Source organism: Dama dama, chromosome 21 (assembly GCF_033118175.1).
Source record: "Dama dama isolate Ldn47 chromosome 21, ASM3311817v1, whole genome shotgun sequence".
Lineage (NCBI taxonomy): Eukaryota > Metazoa > Chordata > Mammalia > Artiodactyla > Cervidae > Dama > Dama dama.
In genome coordinates, this window is record NC_083701.1 from 21,034,918 (window position 1) to 21,046,272 (window position 11,355).

The 11,355-nt window shown below is 37.7% G+C and overlaps 1 protein-coding gene across 2 annotated transcripts in view; it reads left to right on the top strand.

Moving 5' to 3' along the window:
• SNTG1 (syntrophin gamma 1) overlaps positions 1–10,309 on the top strand; it is a 136,980-nt gene extending 126,671 nt beyond the window's left edge. For both annotated transcript variants that reach the window (XM_061122805.1, XM_061122806.1), the window contains one exon: positions 9,844–10,309. In XM_061122805.1, coding sequence (XP_060978788.1) covers positions 9,844–10,002 — 159 coding nt within the window. In that variant the 3' untranslated portion in view covers positions 10,003–10,309. The remainder of the gene's footprint in view (positions 1–9,843) is intronic.
• The last annotated feature ends 1,046 nt before the right edge of the window (positions 10,310–11,355 follow it).

The window sequence follows — 11,355 nt, forward strand, 5'->3', positions numbered from 1 at the left end:
AATTTTGATATATTGTATTTCTATTTTTATTCAACTCAGTGTATTTTTAATTTCCCTCAAGGCTTCCTCTTTAATAGATGGATTTTCTTTTAAGAAGTATGATGTTTATGTTCTATGTATCTGGAGATTTTTTTGTTATATTTCTAGAATTGATTACTAGTATGATACAGTTAGTCAGAGAATATATTCTGTATGATTTCCCTTCATTTTTCTCTTACCTTATGTCAGATACTCTACTTGAATAAGACAAAATAGACTTTAAAATATGGCTCAAAATATAGAGAAAGTTATATAATGAAAAAAGGGTCAATTCAACAAAAAGTTATAACAATTATCAGTATATATGTACTAACATCAGAACACCTAATGTATAAAAATATTGACATATCTGAAGAGAATAACTGACAGAAATGCAATCATAGTAAGAGACTTCAAAGACATTACTTTGCTGACAAAGGTCCATCTAGTTAAAGCTATGTTTTTTCCAGTAGTCCTGTACGGATGTGAGAGTTGGACCATAAAGAAGGCTGAGTGCCAGAGAACTGATGCTTTTCAATTATGGTGCTGAAGATTCTTGAGAGTCCCTTGGACTGCAAGAAGATCAAACCAGCCAATCCTAAAGGAAATTAAGTCTGAACAGTCATTGGAAGGACTGATGCTGAAGCTCCAATAATTTGGCCTCCTGATACAAAGAGCTGACTCATTGGAAAAGGCACTGATGTTGGGAAGACTGAGGACAAAAGAAGGGCCATCAGAGAATGAGATGGTTAGATGGCATCACCAACTCAGTGGACATGAATTTGAGCAAACTTCGAGAGATAGTGCAAGAAGGGAATCCTGCACCATGTAGTCCATGAGATTACAAAGACTGGGGCACAACTTACCAACTCAGTCAGTTCAGTTCAGTCGCTCAGTCATGACTGACTCTGCGACCCCATGGACTGCAGCATGCCAGGCCTCCCTGTCCATCACCAACTCCCAGAGCTTGCTCAAACTCACTTCCGTTGAGTTGGTATTGCCATCCAACCATCCCATCCTCTGTTGTCCCTTTCTCCTCCTGCCTTAAGTCTTTCCCAGCATCAGGGTCTTTTCCAATCAGTCAGGTGGCCAAAGTATTAGAGTTTCAGCTTCAGCATCAGTCCTTTCAGTGAATGTTCAGGGCTGATTTCCTTTAGGATTGAATGGTTGGATCTCCTTGCAGTCCAAGGCACTCTCCAGAGTCTTCTCCAACATCACAGTTAGAAAGCATCAGCTCTTCAGCACTCAGCTTTCTGTATAGTCCAACTGTCACATCCATACATGACTACTGGAAAAACCATAGCTTTGACTAGATGGACCTTTGTCTGCAAAGTAATGTCTTTGCTTTTTAATATGCTGTCTAGGTTGGTCATAGCCTTTCTTCCAAGAGCAGACATCTTTTAATTTCATGGCTGCAGTCACCATCTGCACTGATTTTGGAGCCCAAGAAAATTAAGTTGCTCCTTGGTTCCATTGTTTCCCCATCTATTTGTCATGAAGTAATGGGGACGGATGCCATGATCTTCATTTTTTGAATGTTGAGTTTTAAACCAGCTTTTTCACTCTCCTTTTCACTTTCATCAAGAGGCTCTTTAGTTCTTCTTCACTTTCTGCCATAAAAGTGGTATCATCTGCATATCTGAGGTTATTGATATTTCTCCCAGCAATCTTGATTCCAGCTTGTGCTTCATCCAGCCCACCATTTCATATACTGTACTCTGCATATTAGTTAAATAAGCAGGGTGACAATATACATCTTTGATGTACCCCTTTCCCAATTTGGAACCAGTCCACTGTTCCATGTCTGGGTTCTAACTGTTGCTTCTTAACCTGCATACAGATTTCTCAGGAGGCAGGTAAGGTGGTCTGGTATTCCCATCTCTTTAAGAATTTTCCACAGTTTTGTTGTTATCTACACAGTCAAATTCTTTGGCATAATCAATAAAGTAGAAGTTTTTCTGGAATTCTCTTGCTTTTTCTATGATCCATTAGGTGTTAACCATTTGATCTCGGGTTCCTCTGCCTTTTCCAAATCCAGCTTGAACATCTGTGGGTTCTTGGTTCACATACTGTTAAAGCCTGACTTGGAGAATTTTGAGCATTACTTTGCTAGCTTGTGAGATGAATGCAATTGTGCAGTGATTGGAACATTCTTTGGCATTGCCTTTCTTTGGGGTTAGGATGAAAACTGACATTTTCTACTCCTGTGGCCACTAATAAGTTTTCCAAATTTGCTGGCATATTGAGTGCAACATTTTCACAGAACCATCTTTTAGGGTTTGAAATAGCTCAACTGGAATTCCATCACCTCCACTACCTTTGTTGGTAGTGATGCTTCCTGAGGCCCACTTGACTTCTCATTCCAGGATGTCTGGCTCTAGGTAAGTGATCACACCATCATGGTTATCTGGCTCATGAAGATCTTTTTGTATAGTTCTTTTGTGTATTCTTGCTGCCTCTTCTTAATATCTTCTGCTTCTGTTAGGTCCATATCAATTCTGTCCTTTATTGTCCCCATCTTTGCATGAAATGTTCCCTTGGTATCTCTAATTCCTTAAAGAGATCTCTAGTCTTTCCCATTCTATTGTTTTCCTCTGTTTCTTTACGTTGATCACCGAGGAAGCCTTTCTTATCTCTCCTTTCTATTCTTTGGAACTCTACATTCAGATGGGTATATATTTCCTTTTCTCCTTTGCCTTTAGCTTCTCTTCTTTTCTTAGCTATTTTTAAGCCCTCCTCAGACAACCATTTTGCCTTTTTGCATTTCTTTTTCTTGGGAATGGTCTTGATCCCTGCCTCCTGTACAATGTCATGAACCTCTGTCCATAGTTCTTCAGGCACTCTGTCTATCAAATCTATTCCCTTGAATCTTTTTGTCACTTCCACTGCATGACCATAAGGGATTTGATTTAGGGCATATATGAATGGTCTAGTGGTTTTCCCTACTTTCTTAAATTTAAGTCTGAATTTGGCAATAAGGAGTTCATGATCTGAGCCACAGTCAGCTCCCAGTCTTGTTTTTGCTGACTGTATAGAGCTTCTCCATCTTTGGCTGCAAAGAATCTAATCAATCTGATTTTGGTATTGACCATCTGCTGATGTCCACTTACCAAGTGAACAACAGCAAAAGGAGACTTCAATACCCCACTTTTATTAAGTCTCAAAGTTGTATTTTTGAAAAGAAAAACAAAACTCAAAAACTGTTAAAGAAAAAAAGAGATACACTCATATAAACAAATTTAGAAATGAAAGAGGAGACTTTACAGTGGATAACACAGAAATAAAAAAGAATAAACTAAAGACTTCACCATAATACCTAATACTATAAAACTCCTTGGAGAAAACATAGGTAAAAAACTTCTTGACACTGGTCTTGACAATAATATTTTGGATATGATTCAAAATATGATATATGATATAAAAGCATAGGCAACAAAAGCCAAAATAGACAAGTGGTAGTACATTAAATTAAAATGATTTGCATAGCAAAGAAAATTTTTTAAAAGCATTCTAAGTAATGTGAAAAAATTTTACTTGCAAACCATGCATCCAATAATGAGTTAATTTCCAAAATATATAAGGAACTAATACTACTCAATACCAAGATACAAATAATACAGTTAAAATGAGCTAGGGTATAATAGACACTTCTCAAAAAAGAAATGTAAATAGCCATCAAATACATAAGAATTTGCTCAATATTTCTAAATCTCAGGGTAACACAATTCAAAAACACAGTGAGATATCACCTTACACCAATATGGGCAACTGTCAACAAAAGGACAAAGATAATAATGTAGGCAAAGATAAGAAGAAAGGAAACCCTTGTGAATCTCTGGTGGGAATGTAAATTGGTACCACTCTAATAGAAATCAGTATGAGGATTCCTCTAAAGAGGTAAATAGGGGTGCCACATTATCCAGCAATCCCACTTCTGGATATTTTTCCAAATTAATTGAAGTCTATATCTTGAAAATATATCGGTTTCCCTTATGCAAGATTTGTGGTGATTGTTCAGTTGGTAAGTCGTGTTCGACTCTTTGCAACCCCATGGACTGCAGGCCTCCAGGCTTCCCTGTCCTCCACTGTCTCTCAGAGTTTGCTCAAGTTATACAAGATTAATAGAGACCTAATGAGTAATGTGGTGATGGTAGGTAATGATATGAAATACTTGACATTTGTGATAAAGATAGGTAGTCAGTAAACCACTCCTAGCATACACTCTAGTAGTTATAGAGGTTGTGGTATATGGATTAGTTTGATTGTGGTGTGCTTTTTACAGTGCATATATTTATCAGAACATCAACTCATGCACCTTAAACACATAGTTTTATATGTCTAAGATATCATCAAAAAGCTGTATTTAAAAAAAAACTGATGAAATGATTTAGTAAAGGGACTCAGTTCTTGCTATATGTGATAAGTAGACAGCTTTAAATAAGACATACTCTCATAGTAAAAATATATACCAGATTACAAGGCAAATATATTAAAGTCAGAGCTTATTTCACAAGAGATATTGTTTGTTTGGGGAATATGATTGTTTGAGTTGCTGCACATATTGCAAGATTAAAAGTTTTAAATAGTATTTCAATTTTCCATTGTGAAAAGCCTTAGAAATACTTAAAAAAGGACGCGAGTTGGGGAAATATACTTTGTTTTTTGTTTTTGTTGTTGCTTTTGTTGTTTTATGGCTTTACAAAGACAATGTTATAATACCAAAACTGATTATTTTTTTTTTCTCTGAAAGTAGAAATTCATAAATTCTCACTTCATTACTCAGAAAGCTTAGCAAATTTGCCATCAGTTTTTCAAAGCCTCATTAAACGTCCCAGAACTTTCCTAGTAGAACAGAGGGGTGGTTCCCTATTTAAATCATGAGCAGTATTGCAGTTATTTGATAATTAATTTAAAAGCTCATTTTATTGTTACTGGGTACTTTTTTAAAGTGCTGTTTTTATGATGTCAGTATAAATGCTAATTCATCAAGGATTACCAACATATTCTCATTGTTGGCCATAAGCAAATTTCCTAGGTAAAAAAAAATATATATATATATATTTTCTTACTATTTTTAACATTCCATTATTATTTTTATGTGTATCTATTTTTTAAGTTATAATTTGATATAATACAAGAAGTCAGAGAATCCCCAGACTTCAAAATAGTCTGCGTTCTAAAGGCATTGTTGTCTCTTTATTCATTGAAATTCATGACCATCCCTCTAGGGAAACAACTGTTAAAGTCTTTCATAAACTAGTGTATACAGCATATTAATCCTAAATTACTGGATTTAACATCTGGCAGCCAAGGTATTACTTTCTGTACAATAAGAGAAGGAAAAAGAAGATTGCTTTTTTATTTAGTGGAACAGAGCAGAGTTTGGAAACATCTCTAAATAGACTTTTTCCCCAAAATCCTTCCTGCCCCCAATCTCCATGGTCTCAGAGACATCAAGTGGCCCCAAGAGAACTTCCCACATAATATAAGGTTTAGTAAGACTTAAATCAGAAATTGAGGATTGAATCCCAGTAATGCTACTTACCAGCTATTCTCTATAAATCTTCATTTTCTGATTATAAATTGTGGATAAAAGTGTCTGCCCAAAAGGATTGCTCTCAGGATGAAATGCAGGCAAGGACTGAGTACACAACACTTCAGATGCTGAGTCAGCACCTGCCAGAGACCCTACTAAAGAATGCATGATGTGCTGAAGTCTGCCTTTCAGATGATAATGACTCATCGTCTAAGCAGATTCCTATGTGGCATTTGGAGGGCTCATGAACTAGGAAGTTTAATATTCACAAAGCCAAACCCAGGAGGGACTGGGGCCGACAATCTTCTTCTGCATAAAAAAGTGAAAGATCAGCTTCCCAGCTAGCCTGTTCAGTTTCTCACTCTTTCTGGCATCTGGAACCAGAGGTTTTCTAGAACTCTCCTTTCACTGCGAACTCCCAGAGCCCCAGCTGTTTAGATTCTGGAGAAGAAAAAGGAGGACTGAGTGGCTCCTGCTTGTAATGAGGTCCTTTATCAAGGCGGTTTGGTGCCTCATACTGCGATAGAAACTGGAGCAGCTGGGAGTGAATGGGGATGGAGGTGGGAATGAGGTGTGTGTGTCTGTCTGTCTGTCTGTGTGTGCACGTGTGTGTGCATGTGTGTGGTTTACATACAACTGATTTTATCCAAAATCATAGTGTAGAAGAAACGAGTGACTGGATGTAAATGGGGCGAATGAATCAAGTGTGTGTATGTGAGATTTACATTCCTCTGATCTTACCTAAAACTTTATTTCAAATTCTTGATTGGAGCAGGGAAATGAATACATGATGAAGGAGAACTCTGCACTGTATACTCATCTTCCTTGAAAAGAGCTCCTAAGCTCCTGGGAATCCCCAAGGGTTCCAAGTCATGTTTATTTCTCCCTGAGAATGTTTTCCTCCTTGTGCTTAATCTATTTCCAAGCCTCTTATATTCTTCATAGGGATATTGAATTTTATTTACCCACATATGTTAAGAATCCCAACTTCTTTTAATCTAGTAAGCTAGAAAACTTAACCTGGTATTTTTTAGGTAAAACATATATTAACTGCCTCCAAAGTAAGCAACTGTCAGAGGGAACATGTTGAGGGCGTGATACTTTTTTTTTTCCCTTTTTCCCCAAAGTCACCATTCACCTATAGAAGAAATGGAATTGTGTTTTTATTTAATATAAGTAAAAACATTTTGAAAATCAAAATTTTAAGAATAAAGATATACTTGAAAGCTTTTCTAAGGAGGCAAAGTAACTCAAAATAATCAGGTATGGTGTTATCTTCTCATTATAAAAAAAAAATCAAAATTGCAAAAATCATGAAAGCATTTGAAAATGGAAAAAAAAAAGTGAATTTTGACGCCCAGAACTATTTGATTATGAAAATGGTGATTACCCTGGTAAAACCCATTTGCAGTGCTTGTCAGTACTTGGTGCGACACAGACCTTGTTCACTGAGGTATGTACTGAAAACAGTTGGCAGCAATTTTTCTAACACTGCAGCTGCCTGAGTTGGTGAAAACAGTTGCAACAGCTGTGCAGTGGTATCTCATTGTGGGCTTCTGCATGTCTCTGATGTCACTGATGCTGATCGTTTCTGACAATGCTAATAATCCTTTCGTGTACCTGCTGGCCATCTACGCATCTTCTTTGAGAGAAATGTCTATTCATATCTTCTGCCCATTTTTTTAATCAGAGTGTGTTGTGTTTTTTGTTGTTGAGTTATATGAATTCCTTACATTTTTGGATATTAAGCCCTCATCAGATACTTTGCAAATCCTTCCTCAGTTATTCAACCAAATATCTTGAAATCGTCCTTGACACGAGTTTACTTTCAATCCCACACATTGAAAAACTTTACAACATCCCTTCTTTCTTTCAATCATATTCCCACAGAGTTTATCGACAGTGTGGCCCGAATTATCATTTTAATACCAATTCTTGTTACTCTGTGCTCAGAAATCTCCAGTGGCTTTCTGTGTCACTTGGAGTAAAGCTCATAAAGGGCTGGAAAACCCTGCCTTATTCCTCAGCCTCATTTCTTGCCCTATTGTTGTTGTCTAGTTACTGAGTTACTAAGTTACAACTTAGTTACTAAGATGTATCTGACTCTTTTATGACCCCATGGGCTATAGCCCACCAGACTCCTAAGTTCATGGGATGTCCCAGGCAAGAATAATTCTGGAGCGGGTTGCCATTCCCTTCTCCCGGGGATCTTCCCCACCCAGGGATCGAACCCACATCTCCTGTGTCTCATGCATTGACAGGTGGATTCTTTACCACTGAGCTTCCTGGGAAGCCCCCATTATTCACTCAGTTCATTCCATCCCAGTGCTAACAGCTCCTGGCCTTTCCTCAAGCTCTCCTAGAATATCTCCATCTCAGGGTCTCTGAAATTGACTTCTTGCCTGGAGTGTTTCTCTCACAAACATCCAGATGGCTTACTCCTTTATCTCTTGAGGTTTTGCCTTCATGACAACATGGATTTCCCATCCCCCAGCCCCTCCTACACACTGCTCTTTTCCATGCTTCATTTTCTTATCACTGCGCTTATCACTACATCCAGAAATATTAATTTGTTTATGCCCTTCCACACTGTATCCTGCTCGAGACTGTAATTCCCAGGAGGAGATTTTTTCTGTCTGCATTGCTTATTACTCTATCTTTTCAACAAGGAAAAGACCAGATGCATAGTAAACCCTCAATGAACATTCATTGAGTGAATGATTACATTTTGAGGAGAGTTATGCTTAGTGAGATTCATGGGCTCCAGAAGAGCTCTGTTTCAAGGAGATGGTAAATGACTTGGACACTATCTGTGGATGCTCAGTAGATAGGTGGACCTGAAAGTCTAGAATTTACATTGGAAATGAGGAAAAGAGTGTTACTTGTGTATATAACAACACAAATCAAAGCCTTAGGAGTAGATGTGATGGCCAAAGGTGACCACTGAGCTTAGGAAAGATGAGTTGATGTTGGAATCAAAGGCTAAACTTAAGCACATCTCTGCATCCTGCCTTTTCTTCTGATTGCCTTTAATTTCTTGCCCACCCCACAGCTGAAAATAGGTGTAAAATTTTAAAGTGCCAACTACATCTAATCATTGACATATTCTTGACAAGGTATGAAAATATTAATCATTCTGAAATGTCTTCATATTTAGACTATTTATTTTTCTGACAGCCAAGCTATAATCTCCAGTTTAACAGAGATGTGGCAAATATATTTTTGAGAAAAAGTTACTTGTACTTTTGCCCAGTTGCAACATTCAACAGTATTCTCCCTTTTACCAAGAGTACAGAAAGCACACCTCATGTTTTCCAAAGCCTTCCCACCTTTTTACACCTAGTGGATTTTTTACAAATTGACACTGAATGCATTCAAAACCTGTGCGTAAAATGAGCTGGCTGCAGAGAGAATGAAGGGGCTCTTTTGTGGACTGAAATGTGACCAGAGGAAACCTGCTGCATGACCAGTAACACCTCACAGTGACATGAGGCAGGTTACTAAACATAAGGCTCCTGAAATCATGATGACCGAGAAACTAAAATCACTTTTAGGTGGAGTCATTTTAGGAATTTAAAATACTTAAACCAGAGCTCTGGTGTTTTAATACTTAGCATCGGAAACTAAGAGCTCCCAACATTATGAAGGGAATTACTTTGACCGCATAACTATCTCGCCTACATTGAATAGATGCATTGATTTAACAACCAAGTATGATAATCAAAACTAATTAAATTTAAAATGAGTGCACACATTATATTTTAGAAGTGAACTGCTTGCTTATAGCATCAAAAACATTCATATCCCTTGCTTTTAGTATTTCATATTCATTGTCCAACAGCAAATAGCGATTGATTCTAGAGAGTAGTGAAGAGTACTTGTTAATCATTCTAATCCAAATTCTTCATTTGAATTGTCTCTATAGAGATAAAAATACTTTTAAATCTACTGCTTCTCTTTGTTTACATTTTATCAAGAGTAAAATTTTAATCTGGCCAAGTGTATTTCTGTGCAGCGTTGATCAATGTTGAAAAGACTCTCCTGGGTGATAATCATATTAAGTCCTTCTAGCTCCTGGAGCACTGTATTTTAAAGTAAATCTGCATTTGAAATTAATATCTGAAACAAAAGAGCCTACAGTTTCCATACATTAGATATCTTTGATTCTAGTTAAGTTTATTGCACTTTAAAGAGAAGGTCTAGCTACTATCTAGTAGTGTGATGATGTTTCATTTATCTCAAAGAAATTGATTTTTATTTTGTGTGACTCATTTCTCTGTCCCTTTCAGGAGCTGGAGTTTTCGAATCTCTTTGCTGTTCTCCACTGCATTCATTCCTTCTTTGCTGCCAAAGTGGCTTGTTTGGACCCTCTGTTTCTAAGCAGTCAGGCTGCCGCCTCTGCGGCTTCCAGCTCCGGAGTACCAAGCAAAGCCAAGTACATGACCTGAGCCTGAGCTTGTCCTCCCTCTCGTCTTGACTTGTAAACAGGACGACCTTACTCATCGCCGCAGACAATGGAGAAGCCATCACATCCCAAAGTTAGTGAAGCCACGCGGAAATCTGAGTGGAGGAGAAGGTCAGACGGATCCCCAAAGCACTGCTGTTTGGAAGGCCTCAGGGGATCGTCCTAAATGAGCGAGATGACTTGCTCCTCCTTGTTGGGTCAGGACCACTGCGTTGCTTTCATCAAAAGGGAAGACAAACCGATGAATGACGGGAGTGTGTAAATAATATAAAAATTGTAAGCTACCTATAAATAAAACACCCATTAAACAGCCACGTCTGTATTTTAGACTATTTTGTATGACAAATACATGAAGGGCCTGATCAGGAACCAGTGCCCTGCTATTGTGTGAGGAGCGACAGGAGGAGGCAGAGGCCCTGAGACCAGCGTGAAGACCCTTGTCCAAGAAAAGAGCACCTCAGCTCACTGGTGTGGATTTCTCCTTATAGCTTCAACCCATGACTTGACATTGGCACCCCAGTTTGTGTATGCTGTTGTAAATCATTGCTGAGAATTTCAAAAAGATCATTACATTCGACCAACAATAGCCACGATGTAAAATGGAGTATTTCTTCCTGGGTTCACTGACACCAAATGTTTTATTCACAGCTGGTATTCCTTCAAAGATGCCAAAATGTGCTAATTTAGTGAGGAATGAAGGAAACATCTATGAACCTCTTGTTCTTTCCTTCATTTAAGGAGATTTCTATTTTCCCTGTAATTTATTATTAAATTAAAATTTCATAAATTTTCAGTGACCTCAAAACCTTTCATAGAGAAAAGATCAATTCACGTGGTGTAAGAAACAGTTCCTTCTTGTATTCCTAACCCCACCTACTAATCTTGATCGGAAATGTCCCCAAGTATTCTCAAATCTATTACTTTTGCTGGGTGGATGACATCGTTCCATTTTAGTTAGAGCATATGAGAGAATAAAGTGAGATATGAAAATAATAGCTAAAACTTCTACCTTATGATGTTATAAAAAGCAGTCATGCAATGCCAAACTATATGAATTATTGTAGGCATCTTGTCCTAGGAATATGGTATGAAGAGGTTGGAGATTTGAAAGCTCCAAAGTGCACACAGCTCAGATCCCAGGTGTTTGTATAACATTGTCTGTCCTATACCACAGCTGTGCTGAGATCTTCTTTTAAGCAACCAGCTCCCTATTAAGAAAAATTTACTTTTCTTATTAGTACACATGTTCCCAACTCAGTCAAACTTGTTGCATACTTCCTTGTGAAGATGACCAAGTATATAATAAGGTGGACTGATTTTAAAAAGAAGGAAAAAA